This window comes from Mesoplodon mirus, assembly GCF_964341445.2.
Source record: "Mesoplodon mirus genome assembly, chromosome: 12".
NCBI lineage: Eukaryota > Metazoa > Chordata > Mammalia > Artiodactyla > Ziphiidae > Mesoplodon > Mesoplodon mirus.
In genome coordinates, this window is record NC_138988.1 from 46,774,791 (window position 1) to 46,793,001 (window position 18,211).

General features: G+C 41.1%; 1 protein-coding gene across 2 annotated transcripts in view; it reads right to left on the reverse strand.

Moving 5' to 3' along the window:
• Window positions 1-18,211, reverse strand: part of ANO10 (anoctamin 10) — a 281,214-nt gene that overhangs the window by 176,416 nt on the left and 86,587 nt on the right. For both annotated transcript variants that reach the window (XM_082639734.1, XM_082639733.1), the window contains exon 10: window positions 7,744-7,935. In XM_082639734.1, the coding sequence (XP_082495860.1) occupies window positions 7,744-7,935 (192 nt within the window). The remainder of the gene's footprint in view (window positions 1-7,743; window positions 7,936-18,211) is intronic.

Sequence of the window (18,211 nt, forward strand, 5' to 3'; positions counted from 1 at the left end):
AGGTCTTTTCCTTCTCTTGTGTTTCCTGCCTAGAAAAGTTCTTTTAGCATTTGCTGCAAAGCTGGTCTGGTGGTGCTGAATTCTCTTAGCTTTTGCTTATCTGTAAAGTTTTTTTTTTTCTCCATCAAATCTGAATCAGAGCCTTGCTGGATAGAGTGATCTTGGTTGTAGTTTTTCCCTTTCATCACTTTAAATATATCCTGCCACTCCCTTCTAGTCTACAGAGTTTCTGCTGAAAGATTAGCTGACAACCTTATGGGGATTTCCTTGTATGTTATTTGTTGCTTTTCCCTTGCCACTTTTAATATTTTTTCTTTGAATTTAATTTTTGTTAGTTTGATTAATATGCGTCTTGGTGTGTTTCTCCTAGGGTTTATCCTGTATGGGACTATCTGTGCTTCCTAGACTTGACTCTTTCCTTTCCATGTTAGGGACTTTTTCGACTATAATCTCTTCAAATATTTTCTCAGACCCTTTCTCTTTCGCTTCTTCTTCTGGGACCCCTATAATTCAAATGTTGGTGCATTTAACGTTGTCCCAGAGGTCTCTGAGACGGTCCTCCATTCTCTCCATTCTTTGTTCTTTATTCTGCTCTGTGGCAGTTATTTCCACCATTCTTTCTTCCAGCTCACTTATCCGTTCTTCTGCCTCAGTTATTCTGCTATTGATTCCTTCTAGTGTATTTTTAATTTCAGTTATTGTGTTGTTCATCACTGTTTGTTTGTTCTTTAGTTTTCCTAGGTCCTTGTTAAACGTTTCTTGTATTTCTTCCATTCTATTTCTGAGATTTTGGATCATCTTTACTATCATTACTCTGAATTCTTTTTCGGGTAGATTGCCTATTTCCTCTTCATTTATTTGGTCTTGTGGGGTTTTACCTTGCTCCTTCCTCTGCAACGTATTTCTCTGTCTTCTCATTTTGTCTAAGATACTGTGTTTGAGGTCTTCTTTCTGCAGGCTGCCCCCAGTGAGTGAGGTTGGTCCAGTGACTTGTGTAGGCTTCCTGGTGGGAGGGACTGGCACCTCTGTTCTGGTGGGTAGAGCTGGACCTTTTCCCTCTGACGGGCAGGGTCACATCAGGTGATGTGTCTTGGGGTGTCTGTAGGCTTAGTACAACTTAGGCAGTCTATCTGCTAATGGGTGGGTTTGTGTTCCTGTCTCCCTTGTTGTTTGGCATGCGGTGTTCAGCACCGGAGCCAGCAGGCAGTTGACTGGAGCCAGGTCTTGGAGTTGAGATGGGGACCTCCAGGAGAGCTCTCACCAATTAATATTCCCTGGGGCCAGAAATTCTCTGGTGTTCCAGCGTCCTAGACTCTGCTCTCCCACGTCGGAGACTCAGGCCCAACCCCTGGCCTGGGAACCAAGGCCTGGTACCCCACAAGCCACACAGCTTGGAAAAAAAGGGGAAAAAATAAAAAGAAAAGAAGAAAAAGGGCGGGAAGAAAACAAATGAAAGCGAACAAACAATACCCAAGACAAATGGCAAAGACAAAAACAAGCAAACAGAAACAGAAACAATTAAAAAAACAAACAAATGAACAAACAAAACCCCAAATGGTAAAAGCAAAACCAAACAAACAAAAACAAAAAGCCAAACACATACACATACAAAATAAGAAACAAAAACAGAGAAAACAAAAAACAAGAGAACAACCAGATAAACAAATGAATCCCAAAACAAAATCAAACAATTAAAAACAAAACTAACAAAAACAAAAAACAAAAGCAGGGGGCTTCCCTGGTGGTGCAGTGGTTGAGAGTCCGCCTGCCAATGCAGGACACACGGGTTCGAGCCCTGGTCTGGGAAGATCCCACATGCCACAGAGCAGCTGGCCCTGTGAGCCACAATTACTGAGCCTGCGCGTCTGGAGCCTGTGCTCCGCAACAAGAGAGGCCACGATAGTGAGAGGCCCGCGCACTGCGATGAGGAGTGGCCCCCACTTGCCACAACTAGAGAAAGCCCTCGCACAGAAACGAAGACCCAACACATCCATAAATAAATTAATTAATTTAAAAAAAAAAAACAAAAGCAGAATGCAAACTGAAGGAAAAAGCAAAGAAAACAGAACACAAAAATGAGAAAAAAAATTATAAAAAAGATAAGAATAAAACAAAGGAAAGAAAAAAACAAGGAAAAAACAGAACAGCAAAAAAGTAATGCAGAAATAGAAATATAAAAGAATTTAAAATATATTAAAAAAATTTTTACACTAAATAAAAAGTAAAAACAAATTAAAAAACAGAAGAACAGAACAAAACAAAACATAAAAAAAACAGTAATAATTATATTTTCCTGGGGTCTCAGCTGTCAGTGTCCTTCTCCCCACTGTGAGTCACAGCCAACCTTCACCTCCCCAGGAGGCCCTCCAAAACCCCTAGGTAAGTCTCTGGTCCCTCTGTGGGCACTGTGGGGGCAGCTCAGACTCTGACCTGGCCCAACTCCCACGTGTACTAGTCCCCAAAGACCAAAGCTGCTAGAGCTAGACTGATTTCAGTTATGGGAACACTCGTCCACTCAGATATTCCACAGATGCAGGGTCTACCAAGCGGATTGCAGGGATTTAATCTGTGGTTTGTGCAGCTGCATGGAAAGGCTTTTTTTCCTCTTCCTTAGTCGCCCCACCCCTGGGGCTCATCTGTGGTTTTAGCCCCACCTCTGCATGTGGGCCATCCACAGGAGTCTGCTCCCGAGGCTGCCCTGGAGCACTCAAGTCTGCCCCAGTGAGGACAGGACGTGGAGGTGGCACAGCTGCCTGGTTTGCAGGGGCCCTGCTGGCGACAGGTGTATGGGAAAGCTGGCAGCCATGGGCGCGAGAGATCTGGCCCTAGTGGGAGCCTTTCCTAGCGCCTGGCAGCTGGTACAAGAAGGTCAGCCCTGGTGGTGTCTTTTCCTAGCACCTGGCAGCAGGCATGATAATGTCAGCTCTGGAGGAGGCTTTTCCTAGCACTTGGCGGGGCAGAGGGCCGGCACATGGGGAGAGGCTGCAATGGTGGTTCTACCCCCTGCGCGTCACTCAACAGTGGCGCCTTGCTTCTATGGCAGTCTTGGTTTCCTCCACAAGCATTTCCAGTTGCAGATTACCTCTCTCCCATCCCCTCTGGCTGTCTCCTTGCAGCCAACAGCAGTCCTCCCCCTGGGTTTGTTCTCCAATCCCCACGTTCCAGCTCTCAGCCCCCGTGTGCACTGGTGGACTCACATCCCAGTCTGGGATGCACAGGGCTGTGGCATGGACAATCTGTGTAGATCTTACTCTGTCCTATCTGCCACAGACCAGCCGTTTCATGCTCCTCTGACAGCCTCAGATGATCCCCTTCTGTCCCAACTGATTTCCTCATCGGTGAGGGGGCTTCTCCAGATAGAGGAACCTCTCCTCTGTTTCAGCTCCTCCCCAAGTGCACAGATCCCATCCTGCTTCCTCTCCTCTTCTTTTTCCCTTCTTTCTTTTGTCTTACCCAGTTATGTGGGGATCTCTCTTGTCCTTTCCAGTGTCCAAGGTCTTCTGCTAGTGTTCAGCCAGTGTTCTGTGAGAACTGTTCCATCTGTAGATGTATTCGTGATCTATTTGTGAAAAGAGATGAACTCCAAGTCCTCCTACTCCTCCACCATCTTGGTTTAGCAGTATACAGATTTTAACATTGTATGTTAGCAGTAATTTATTCCTTTTTTACTGCCGAGTAGTGCTCCATTTTATGAATATGCCATAATTATTTTTTTACCCATTTACCTATTGACAGCAAGTGGGGTTGTTTCCAGTTTTGGACTACTGTGAACGAAGTTACTATGGACACTCCTGTGCAGTCTTTGTATGGACATATTCTTTCATTTCCCCTGGATTTCTAAGAGTAGAAGTGCTGGGTGGCATGGTACCTGTATGTTGAACTTTTTTTTACAAACTGCAATCTAGTTTTGCAAAGTGACCATTATAGTACATCCTTATCAGCAATGTATGAGAGTTCCAGTTACTATACCTTATTGCCAACACTTGGCATCATCAGTCTTCTTAATTTTAAAACAGGTATACAGTGCTATTGCGTTGTGGTTTTCATGTGCATTTCCCTGGTAGCTAATTCTAAATATTTTCATGAGCTCATTGGCCATTTGTATATATCCTTTAGTGAAGCACTTCTTCAAATATTTTGTCCATGTTTTCATTTAATTGTATTAGTATTGAGTTGGTAAGTCCTTCATATAATCTGAATACAAATTCTTTGGCAGACAAATGTACTGTCAACATTTTCTCCCATTCTGTGTCTTGCTGTTTTTCCTCTTAACTTCTGAAGAGCAAACTACCCCTTGACACACACACTTTGGAGACTTAATTATCCCAAAACTATTGGTGGACGGTCAATGATTTTCTCCACTGAAGTGACGTTTCACCTATATCGTACACTGAATTTCTGGACTTTTAATCCTGTTCCATTGGTTTGATTGTCTAATGATGCATCAGCATTACACTACTTTAACAACTGAGGTTATATAACAAGTTTTAATATGTAGGAAGGAGTGTCCCTGCCCTTATTCTTTAGAGTTTTCTTGCTATTCTATTTCATTTATTTTTCCCTGTGAACTTGACAATAAGTTTACCTAGTTAAAAGAAAAACTCCCATTAGGATAGTGTTACATTTATAAGTTCATTTGTAGATTAATTAATTTGTAAATTAATGGAGAACTGATATATTTAGAATACTGAGTCTTCCTACATTAGTTAGCTATTGCTGTGTAACAAGCCATCCCAAACTCTCTGGCTTAAAACAACAACCATTTACTTAGCTCATGATTCTGCAGGTGGACAATTTAGGCTGTGCTCACCTATGCAATTTTTCTGGTCTAGCTGACCTTGACTGGGCTTGCTCATGTACCTGTGGTGAGCTAGTGGGTAAATTGGAGATATCATTGGCCTTACTATGCTAGTTAGAATTTCTAGTACTATATTCAGTAAAAGTAGCGACAGTGGACATTCTTGCATTGTTCTTAATCTTAAAAAGAAAGCTTTCAATCTTTCACTAATAAGTATGACATTAGCTTTAAGTTTTTTTAAACAGATGCTCCTTATCAAGTTGAAGGTGACAGTATATTCTACTGTTGAGTAGAATGTTCTATAATATGGATTAGATTCATCATTTGATGGTGTTGTTGAGTTCTTCAATAACCTTGATGATTTTTTATCCAGCGTTCTGTCAATTGTTGAGAAAGGGATGTTGAAGCCTCTAACTGTAATTGTGAATTTATCTATTTCTCCTTTTAGTTCTATGTTTTTAGTTCACATATTTTACAACCTTGTTGTTTGCTGAATATATATTAAGATTTCTACATCGTTTTGATAATTTGACCCTTTTATCATCAAAGAATGTTCCTTTCTGGTAATTTTCTTTGCTCAGAAGTCTACTCTATATGATATTAATATAGCCACTCCTGCTTCCTTACAATTAATTTTTCCACATATATTTTTTCTATCCTTTTACTTTCAACCTGCTTAATCATGTTTAAATTGGGTTTCTTGTAGATGGCATATAGCTGAGTTATGCATTTTAATCCATTATGCCAATCTTTGTCTTTAACTCATGTCTTCAGACCCTTTACAGTTAATCAAAATATCGACTTAAGTCTGCCATTTCTTCGTTTTCTGTGTTTTCATTTCTGTTTTCTTCTTCTTGTCTTACTGTAGGTTACCTCAACATTTTTTTGTACTTCAGTTTGATTTAACTATGTTTTTGAGTGTATCTTTTAAATAATATAGCTTTTTAGAGGTTGCTCTATATATAGACATACACACACAAATATATATACTATATTTTATATGTGTGTGTGTATACATGTATACATTCAGTCTACTTGTATCATTTAGTTTGAGTAAAATACAGAAATCTTACCTTCCTTTATCACTCCCCATTTATAATACAATTGTCATAATATTTTTTCTATATATACTTAGAACTGTTAAATAGTGTTGTATTTTTTGGTTTCAACTGTCAAACATAACTTTAAAGACTCAGGAGTAAAAGGAAAATATATTGTTTTTACTTGTGTCTTTGTTTACCATGTTTTTGCTTCCTGACATTGTCCCTTTATCATTTCCTCAGTTTACAGAACTTTTAGCCATTCTTTTAGGATAGGTCTGCTAGCAAAAAATTCTCTTACTTTTCCTTCATTTGAGAGTGTCTTGATTTCCCTTTCCTTCCCAAAGGATATTTTCTCTGAATATAGGATTCTGTATTGACAGTATTTTTTAGCCTTGGAAAACACTGTGCCACTTTCTTCTGGCCTCCATGATTTCCGATGAGAAACTGGCTGTCATTCGAATTGTTTTTCCCCTATAGGTAAGATGTCATTTCTCTCTTAGTGCTTTCAAGATTTTTTTTCCTTGTCTTTAGTTTTCAGATGTTTAATTATGATGTGTTTTGGTATGAACTTCTTTGTTTGGGGTTCACTTGGCTTCTTGAACCTATAGTTTTAGGTCTCTTGCCAAGTTTGAAAAGTTTTGGCCATTATTACTTCAAGTGCCTTTTCAGCCCTTCCTTCTTTCTCCTTTCCTTCTTGGACTCCAATAGCAGGAATGTTAGATTTTGTTGTTGTTGTTACAGTCACACAGGTCTCTGAGGCTATATTTACTTCTTCAGTCTATTTTCTCTCTGTTGTTTAGATCAGGTAATTTCTAGTTTTCTATTTTCCAGTTCCTGCTTCTTTCCTCTATCCCTTCCATTCTGTTATTGCACCCATTCACTGAGCTTTTGGTTTATTATATTTTCAACTTCTAAAATGTCCATTTGATTCTCCTTTATGTCTATTTCTTTGCTGAGACGTTCTAATTCTATTTTTTCATCTGTTTTAGGTGTGTTTGTAATTGCTTGTTGAAGCATTTTTATTGCGACTGCTTTAAAATCTTTGTCCAGTATTTCCAACATGTGTGTGTCATCTTGGTGGTGGCATCTGCTGATTGCCATTCTTTTCATTCAGTTTGGTATCATCCTGGTTCTTGGTATAATGAGTGATTTTTAAATAAAAACCTTGATACTTTAGGTGTTATAAGACTCCAGATTTTGTATAACCTTTTGTTTTAGTTGGTTCCTCTGATACCACTCCAGCAGGGGACAATACCTTGTCACTAGCAGGTAGAGGCAGAAGTCCAGGTTCTCCACCTGGACACCACTGACACCCAAGGTGGGGAGTGGGGTCCTTATTATTGCTGGAGAGGGGCCAGAGTTCTGGCTTCCCGCTAGACTACCACTAATACCTCCTTTGATGGAGGGGTACAAGTCCCTCCTTTGTGCACTCATGTGGCCTATTGAGTGGTATTAAAAGTCTTGACTCTCCACTGGGCTTTCTCTGAGACCACCCTAGCAGGGATCTGAAAGGGAATCTCATTACTGCCAGGTAGGAGTGGAAGTAGAAGTCCAGGCTCCCCAGTAGAAGTCCAGTGTCAGTGATTTCCACTGACACTGCAGTGGGGAGGGCCTCATTAGTACCAGTGGGTGAGGCCCAGCTGACTACTCTCCAAGAAAACTGTCAAAGTTTTACATCTGAAAGGAGTCAGTGGAGACTGTAGCTCATCCCCACCCCCAACTTTAAAAACAAGAAAAGCATGGCCCAGAGAAAGTTAATGACCACCTGAAGTTACACAGCTAGTTTGTGACATGGCAAGGATAAAATCTAGTTTTCCCAAATCTCTCCATAGAGCTTTTTTTTTAATCACAATGCCTCATTTTGTTTGTTTTTAAAGAAATAATTTTTTCTCAAATAATTACCTGCCATACACCAATACTGGCTGAAGGTTCTGAGAATGGGCGTTTGAAGACCCTGCACATTTTTAAGGCATCTGAATTAACTTCGGTGAGATTATTCAGCACAGCAAAGGCAGCTGCCAGTGGGTAAACACAGGAGAAAAGGCTCACATAACCAAACTGCAGGAATAACTCCAAATAATCATCAAAGGTGCCCTGAAAATTTAAAAAAGAAGAAAACAGGCATTGTTTTAATATCACTTAATAAGAATAGTCTTTTGCAATACTATTCAAGGCATGAGCATCTAACCAAAAAAAAACAAAAACAAAAACAAAACTCGAAGAGTTTCTCCCATTCCTTCTTCTCAATAACAGAATTTACTTAAATTCAAAGACAACTTTATATTAAAGTCCCTAAAATGAAGAATAAAAAAATGATTTAGCTGCTCATATCATGTCAAATCACTGGATTATTACATTTTTCCCCCTAAGGTAAATAACAGCAAAGCTAAAGAAGTTTGCTCTTGACCAAGTAAAAATAAATGATCCAGGATCATTATTAGAAATCTCACATTATGGTCCCTTCACATCATGGGTACCCCAGCGTCTCAGCCCCTGACCCTCCATTAAAAAACTGATGGTGGTGATGCCAGCGAAACTGGCAGAGTAAGAACCTCCAGAAGTTTACACCTCCATAAAAGCAAACAACAACAACAAATGACAAAATTTGTCAAAATCAACTTTTTCAGTACTCTGGAAATTAACTAAAGGCTTGCAGCATTCAGGGCAACTTTTAGTCAAGAATAACAGCTCAACCCTGTGGCATTTTAACTTACTCTAGTTTCATATCCTGCTCCCCAGTTCTGCAGCAGCCTCAAAGAATAATAGCATGCATTCCTGTGCCAGAGGGAGGAGAATGGGGACACAGATCTTTGAAAGCCTCATTCCCAAAGGGAAATCATTATCTGACCTGGCTCTAGAAGACCCCACTCAAAAGGCTTGTCTCTATTTAACTGCACAGTCTTCCCAGCGCTAAAGGCTCCTCCCCCAGGGATGTTAATTGAATGCTTTAACATCAGTCTGCTTGAGGTAAAGGGTAGCAGCTGGGGCAAACAACAGACTAGCCAGGGCGCCCAAAAGAAAAGGCTGAAGAATGAGATATCCACAGGGGGTTTGCAAAGCTCCCACATTTTCCTGGGAATTGAGAAGATGAGGCACATGCAGAGGATCACACATAAGCTTAGGAAAGGTCTGAGAAAGGTCTAAGATCTCACCTCTGACTGACGCTGAGGCTCTGCACAAGCAGAAAGTGAATGCTAGGGCAGAATTTTAAACTTCCTGGCTTAGTATTGAAGGTATGCCCTAACACAATAACAAAGACCTAACAGACATGTATAAAACATTCAATCCAATAGCAGAATACTCATTCTTCTCAAGTGTACATGGAACATTTTCCAGGATAGATAATACGTTAGGCCATAAAACACTTCTCAACAAATTTAAAAGGCTTAAAAATCATACAGAGGGCCTCCCTGGTGGCGCAGTGGTTGAGAGTCCGCCTGCCGATGCAGGGGATACGGGTTCGTGCCCCGGTCTGGGAGGATCCCATATGCCGCGGAGCGGCTGGGCCCGTGAGCCATGGCCGCTGGGCCTGCGCATCCGGAGCCTGTGCTCCGCAACGGGAGAGGCCACAACAGTGAGAGGCCCGCATACCGCAAAAAGAAAAAAAAAAAAAAAAAAAAATCATACAGAGTATCTTCTCTGACCACAATGGAATAAAATTGGAAATCAATAACAAGGAAATTTCAGAAATTCACATACTATGTGAAAATTGAGCAACGTACTCCTAAAAGAAACCAATGAGTTAAAGAAGAAATCACAAGAAAAATTAGTAAATACTTTGAGGTGAATGAAACATACCAAAACTTGAAAAGATACGGTAAAAGCAGTGCTCACAGGGAAATTTATGGCTGTAAATGCCTTTGTTAAAAAAGAAGAAAGATCTTAAAAAAACTGAACTTTTCATCTTAAGAAACCAGAAAAAGAAGAGTAATCTAAACCTAAAGCAAGCAGAAGGAAATAAATAATAAAGATTAGAGTGAAATAAATAAAATAGAGAATAGAAAAACAAAGAAGAGCAATAAAACCAGAATTCGGTTTTTTGTTTTTTTGCGGTACACGGGCCTCTCACTGCTGTGGCCTCTCCCGTTGTGGGGCACAGGCTCCGGACGCGCAGGCTCAGCGGCCATGGCTCACGGGCCCAGCCGCTCCGCGGCATGTGGGATCCTCCCGGACCGGGGCACAAACTCGTGTCCCCTGCATTGGCAGGCGGACCCTCAATCACTGCGCCACCAGGGAAGCCCCAGAATTCGGTTTTTTGAAATGATTGAGATCAACGAAAAATGACAAACCATTACCTAAACTGTGCAAGAAACAAAGAAAGACTCAAATTACTAAAATCAGGGATGAAAGAAGGGACATTACTACTGATCTTTAGGGTCAGTAAGGGGAAGAATAAGTAAGAAGAATTATGAACAATTTGAGATAGAAAGGAAGGGGCAGGGTGAAACCATTAAAAGAATGACACAACCATTAAGAGCAGGATACGACAAAAACTGGTTAGAACCTACTAGGCCCAAGATGGTGGAAGAGTCAACTTCCGTAGACCTTGAGCCTCATTATACACTCACTGTAATGCATTTGCATATGCTAAACAACACGCCCACAGGTGCCATGACAGTTCCAAGGCCGCCCATAAAAGGTCAAAAAGTGGGCAGTGCCCCAGCTCCTGGAAATCCCTGCTGCTTCTCCAAGATAGCTAGAACATTCCTCCCACTCATTAGCCTATGAAATTTCCCAGCCCATGAAAACTAACCATCACCACAACTCAGGGTTGCTCTTGCCTTCTGAGACAGCCTACACTCTTGTCTATGGAGTGTATATCTCTCTAAGTAAACAGGCTTTTAGTTTACTATGGCTCTCTCTTGAATTTTTTCCTGTGTGAAGCCAAGGACCCTTACTTGGCAGCCTGCCCCAGGGACTCACTCGAGACCTGGGACATGACAACAATTATATGCCAAAAATAACATTAAATAACCTTGATGAAATGGGTAAATTCTTAGAATGACACAAACTATCAAAAGTGACTCAAGAAGAAACAGAACATCTAAACAGACCTAAAACAAGTAAAAAGATTGAGTTAGCAATCAAAAACTTTGCACAAAGAAAAACCGAGGCCCAGACAGTTCACTTGTGAATTCTCTCAAACACAAGAAGAAGAATTAATACTAATTCTTCACAAAGTCTTCCAAAAAGAACAAGAGGAAGAAACACTTCCCAACTCATTCTGTGAAGCCAGTACAACCTCAATAGCAAAACCAGACAAAGACTTCATAAGAAAAACACAGACCAACACCCCTGAATAAAGATATAAAAATCCTCAACAAAATACTAGCAAGGTGGATCCAGCAGCAGAGTACAAGGATTTTACACTGTGATCAAGTGGGATTTACCCCAGGATCGTAAGATTGGTTCAACATATAAATATCAGTCAATATGATACACCACATTAACAGTTTTATTGGTATACATGTATGCATGTATAAATATATTTAATCATCTCAACAGACACAGGAAAAACAAAGTACAACACCCTTTCATAATAAAAACACTCAACAAATCATAGAGTAGTAAATCTTCCTGACCTTGGATTAGGCAATTGTTTCTCAGACATGACACCAAAGGCACAAGTCACAAAAAAGAAATTGGACTTCACCAAACTTTAAAACTTTTGTGGATCAAAGGGCACCATCAAGAAAGTAAAAAGATAAACAACAGAATGGGAAGAAATATTTGCAAATCATATATCTGATAAGAAATTTATATTCAGAATACATGAAGAATTCTTGCAACTCAATAACAAAAGGGCAGATAACCCAATTTAAAAATGGGCAGGGCCTCCCTGGTGGCGCAGTGGTTGAGAGTCCGCCTGCCGATGCAGGGGATACGGGTTCGTGCCCCGGTCTGGGAGGATCCCATATGCCGCGGAGCGGCTGGGCCCGTGAGCCATGGCCGCTGGGCCTGCGCGTCCGGAGCCTGTGCTCCGCAACGGGAGAGGCCACGACAGTGAGAGGCCCGCATACCGCAAAAAAAAATAAAATAAAATAAAAAATAAAAAATAAAAAATAAAAATGGGCAAAGAATGTGAATATATATTTCCCCAAAGAAGAGATACAAACAGCCAAAAATCACATGAAAAGGTGATTAATATATTTAGGCATTAGGAAAATCCAAAGCAAACCCACAATGAAATACTACTTTACACCTACTAGGATAGCTATCATTTAAAAAAAAAAAAAAAGTGAGGCTGTGGGAAAAAATGGGACCCCACTCGTGGATGGTTGGAATATAGAATTACCACTACTTTTGAAAATAGTCTGGCAGTTCCTTAAAGTTAAACGTTGAGTTAACATACGACCTAGCATATGGCAACATGTGTTCATATAAAAACTTGTACAAAAATGTTCACAATAGCATTATTCATAATAGCCAAAAAGTGGAAACAATCCAAATGTCTACCAGCTGATTAATGGATAAACAATACGTAGTATATCCATACAGTGGAATATTATTCAACCACAAAAAAAGGAATGGGGTACTGGTACATGGTACAGCGTGAATAAATGTTAAAAGCATTATGCTTAGTGAAAGAAGCCGGACACAAAAGGTCACCTATTACATGATTTCATTTATATGAAATGCAGAGAATAGGTAAATCCACAATAACACAATGCAGATTAGTGGTTGCCAGACTAGGGGAAGATGTTACTGCTAATGGGTATGGGGGGCTTGGGGGTCGATGATGAAAATGTTCTGGAATTAGATAGTGGTGATGATTGTACCACCTTGTGAATTTACTAAAAACCTCTAAATTGTACATTTTTAAATGGTTAATTTTATGGTATGTGAATTATTACCTCAACTTTTTAAAGAAGTTTAAAAAAAAAAGCTGTTAGTAACAAGGAAGCTCCCCAGAATCACCCTAGTGGAAGTAGCAGACACATCAAAGAGGCAAAAAGAAAAAGGAGTCCGCAGCAGAAAAGGGGGAAACCAGGAAAGCATGATGAAATCCCTCTGAAACTATATTTAAAAACCTTTCTGATATGCTTTAAAAGGTTTAGTCCAAAGGAAGAAAGGAGCAAAAGTCATTACACACCCTTGATTTGCGGGTAAGAGATATAAACGGTAAGAGGTGAGTTATTTCGTGTCTTTAATAACTGGAAAAAGGCGCCTGCATTGAAATGGGATGCCTGGTCATTGGTGACTCTGACTTGTCACCTGAGTAACTCCTTGACTGGACCCAACGGCCTGCTGCTCACATTCTGATCCAAGAGGGGCTGAGCAGCACTCTATGTGGTACAGTGATTGGGTGAGGGAGCCACAGGCACCCACTTCCAGCATCCTCAGGCGCTCTCATGATCATCCAGTGCACATGCAACAACAGTTTCAGTTTAAGAAAACTATTCATCATAATTTTTTTTTTTTTCTTTTCTGTACGCGGGCCTCTCACTGTTGTGGCCTCTCCCGCTGCGGAGCACAGGCTCCGGACGCGCAGGCCCAGCGGCCATGCTGGGCCCAGCCGCTCCGCGGCATGCGGGATCCTCCCGGACCGGGGCATGAACCCGTGTCCCCTGCATCGGCAGGCGGACTCTCAACCACTGCGCCACCAGGGAAGCCCTCATCATAATATTTTAAAGCAACATGAAACATGAATATTTTAAATAAATAATTATCATTATCATTACTGCATCTCAGAGTCAGTCTTTCACCAAGATATGCATATTAGGCTCAGTAGCTGAGAGCTTTAGTATAAGTCAGATTCTACTTCTAGTTGGTTTCTTTTTTTATTTTATATTTTACTAAAATAGAAAACACTCAAACATAATTACAGAGTACTGGGGATGGCAGGAAGTGCTTCTTCCAGATGCTCTGGATATTTGGATGAAGTATGAACCCAGGGATTTTGAGTGAGTTTCACTGGCTGTTTGCAAGGCTTGCCAAAGAGCAATGCCAAACACATGTGCTTTGGGAGCTGGCAGGTTGATGCTCAGCTGGGGGTTCAGTGGTGAGCAGTTTCTAAACAACTCTTTGGTTGCACTTGGCTCTAGAAAGAATTTCCTTATGTGTGCTACAGCATACAGATGTGGTTTTTAAATATGCCCAGCAATACAGCATTGATTTACTTCCCTGAAGAGTGAAGAAATCAACAGTGAAAATCTTAGCAATCAAGCTATTTTTACCACAATTCGATCTTAAGAAATCCTGATAGCCTATGCTCAGATTTCAAAATTGTGTTGTTTCAGCTCATAAAATCAAAGGGTGAGCCTCTGCAGAGATGTGTAGACAGTTTCTCTCAGATGTACCCAGTGCAGCCTCCAGAAGCCACGCAAAGGTCTTCCTGGCCTTTTTAGCATCCAGCACCCAGGGAGCCCCTCCCCACCATTCTGTGTTCCCATCTCACAAGCGGATTCGGCGTGTAGGATTTACATGGTAATTCTATCAGTACTTTCACACTTCTGAGCACTTTGGGGTCAGTCAATTCAGCAAACCAGGGACGTAATCCAACAGCAAGAAGGAAAAAAATGCAATTTTAACAAAGTAAACAATCACATACTAAAAAACACATTAAACAAGACACTCTACCCCATTGGTTGCAAGTTAGAAAACACCAACTTACTAAGACGATTCTAAGAATTTATGAACACAAAGTTTCAGGCTCCAGGGGATCCATCCTACTGGCCCCTCGCACCATCCCTGGAGAAACATCACGTCTCAGAGTTCCGCATGCTGAGTAGTACAGGATGAGGGCAACAAGCGGCACACAGACAGCAGGGGCTGGGCTGCTCTTTTCCTAAAACTGTTCTTCATGCAACATTACACTGAGCACCCGCTGAATGCCAGGCTCTGCATTAGCAACAGAGTTTGCACGACAAATAACACAGGGACCCTATCCCAGTGACGGAGAAAGGAAAATTACTAGCAAATGGCACAAACCCTAAACAAAATATTAGCATATTCAACATAACAGTGTAGATTAAAAAATACTGAACAAGTGAAGTTAATCATTTAAATGCAAACATGGTGTTCCATTAGGAAACTTACAAATATAAATGAAAATATTAATTAAAGGAGATAACATGATGATCACAACAGAAGCAAAAAAAATATTTTTTGATAAATTTCAACGTCATCCACAATAAAAACTCTTCCCAAATAAGGAAGAGAAAAAAAAACATTATTAAACTGATAAAAAGTTACCTACCAAAAACACGGAACAAACATAATACTCAACGGTTAGAAAAAAAAAATCAGGAACAAGATAAAGATTCCTGTTATAACTACTTCCGTCCAAATCGTATTGAACATATTAGTGAGCCAAATAAATAAATAATAAAAAGTCTAAGGACTGCAGGAAGAAACAAAATGGCCATTAGTGAGGTGGGTGGGGAAGGGAAGGACTGAGAATTTGGGATTAGCAGGCGCAAACTATTACATGTAGGATGGATAAACAAGGCCCTACTGTGTGGCATAGGGAACTATATTCAATACCCTGTGATAAACCATAATGGAAAAGAATATGAAAAAAATATATATATATAACTGAATCACCTTGCTATACAGAAGAGATTAACAGAACATTGTAGATCAACTAAACTTCAATAAAATTAAAATTAAAAAATAGCCTTTTTTGGGGCTTCCCTGGTAGCGCAGTGGTTGAGAGTCCGCCTGCTGATGCAGGGGACACGGGTTCGTGCCCCGGTCCGGGAGGATCCCACATGCCGTGGAGCAGCTGGGCCCGTGAGCCATGGCCGCTGAGCCTGCGCGTCCGGAGCCTGTGCTCCGCAACGGGAGAGACCACAACAGTGAGAGGCCCGCGTACCACAAAAAAAAAAAAAAAAAAAAAAAAAAAGCCTTTTTTGGCCACACCACGTAGCATGCAAGATCTTAGTTCTCCGACCAGGGATTGAATCCACGCCCCCTGCAGTGGAAGCACAGAGTCTTAACCACTGGACCACCAGGGAAATCCCTAGCCATTATTCATTTGTAGGTGAAATAACTGTCTACATAGAAAACCTAATAAAATCCAAAAAAACAGGATAATTCAGCAGAGTTTCTGGATAAAAAATACAAAAACCAACAGCATTCCTATATGCCAGCAAGAAACGATTAGAAACTATTTTTAAAGAGCTACCATTTATAGGGAATAGGATAGTCTCAAAGAATCTACCACATATAACCTATTCAACACAAAGTGAAAAAGAACCTTTGCAAACTGTCACCCAGTCAATCACGTGTTCTAACAAGGCAGCCCCACACAAGGGTCAACCTGCCATCAATGCCTCCTGATGGGGTACAATGGAGGTATACCTCCAAAACTGCTGAACTTGAATCTTAGGGAGTAACAAACGGGACAAGTCCACTTCACGAAAGTTAATGCTCTGAAAAACAAAAACGAGTGGGAATTATTCTAGATCTGCAGTTTTCAAACTTTCAGGTCTCCAAAGCCCTAAACTCTTTAAAATCACTGACGGCACCGAAGACTTTTTGTTCATGGGAGTTATTATACCTAGTGTTATTTACTGTGTTAGAAATTAAAACTCAGAACTTAAAAAATATTTCTCATTGATTCATTTCAATATTAAAAAGTATATTAACATTAATAAAATATTGTTTGAAAAATCATTATGTTTTCCAAAACAAAAAATGTCTAGTGCAGAGAGTGGCGCTCAATTACGTTTTTGGCAAACCTCGTCAACGTCTAGCTCACTAGAGGGCAGCTCATTTGCTGTGTGGCAACATGCTGTTCTAGTTGAAATACTGATCATGAAAATTCAGCCTCACGCAGCTATGCAGCTGCACGTGAACTGTTCCCAGGAACGGAACGGCAGTGCACAGTGAGATCAGAGGGGCTATACAGCCCTGGCCCTGTGGCTGGAGGAACAGGGTCGGGAGACCCCAGTGGATCACCCCTGGTGGAGACATTATGGAGAATGTCTTTTTCTTTATACTCTGTCCTACGTTTTCCAAGTTTTCTACAGTAAGTAAGCAAGTATGACTTTTTAGAATCAAGATTTTTAAGTCTCAAACTGCTTTTCCCCAAAGCTTGGCAACATTGTTTTAGATTCATATATAGCACTCAGGATGAGATTACAGCAAATACAATTTTAAGCTCATTGGCTTCAGTGAGGAGAAAAATATGCCCGGAGGGAAGGATGAGTGCATAGCAAACGACGATCTAGAACAAAGGTGCCCCCAAAGCATCTCCCCCTTTCCAAATATATGGGGAGAGTTGAAATAGAAAATACCTGATGTCATTTCCACAAAGAGAGTAAAGGAGGAACTTGTAGGAGATGAGGAGGGAAAAACAGATAACACGGGGCCCCGCAAGCAAGTTAAGTTACTAAGGAGAGGCACTCACTGTTAACCCCAGCATTCACACACAGACCCAGGGCCTGCGAGAGAAATTAATTTACTATTTCCTTAACTTCATATCAGAGAGCCCGTGCTGAATAATAGACTCTGAAGAGAAAAGCAAAGTCTTGAATCTTGTTTCTGATTTAGTCACCAGGTGATTAATAACACAGAGCTTCGGACTTCCCTGGTGGCACCGTGGTTAAGAACACGCCTACTAACGCAGGGGACACGGGTTCGAGCCCTGGTCCGGGAAGATCCCACATGCCGTGGAGCGACTAAGCCTGTGCGCCACAACTACTGAGCCTGCACTCTAGAGCCCACGAGCCACAACTGCTGAGCCCGCACACCTAGAGCCTGTGCTCCGCAACAAGAGAAGCCACCGCAATGAGAAGCCCGCGCACCACAACGAACAGTAGCTCCCGCTCGCCGCAACTAGAGAAAGCCTGTGCACAGCAATGAAGACCCAACCCAGCCAAATACAAATAAATAAAATTAATAAATTTAAAAAATAACACAGAGCTTCAACTGCCTACTATTAACGTGAGAAAAACAGTGCCTGCCTTACCTTCCTTCATAAACGTATTATCGGATATCATGAAATACCAAAAAGGTAAGATGTAAGATTTTGTCACCTTGCCAGCATACAGTTCTTAGATGAATTAAAACAGCTTTGAGAAGGGCATATTGTCTGTATTACTGTGTACCATTCACTGAGCCTGAGGAAGGGGGGAGGAACTGGTCTGGAGAAGACTGAGAGCTTGGCTCTGGTCACTTTAGGGGACGATGCTGTCTGCCCAAACGATTCAGAGAAAAATAAGAGCTGAGAGCGGGTAGAGAAGAGGGACGTAGAGATGACAATATGGAGAAGAATTATTTCAAGAAATTGGCAGGGGCAGCAAAGAGACAGGACAAAAATAGCAGAGGACGTGAGAGGTTTGCTTGGTTTGAAACAGGAAAGGGAGAAGGGGGAAGCAGGAAACATGGGAGCTCCAGGTGGGCCTGGGGCAATGAGAGAGGG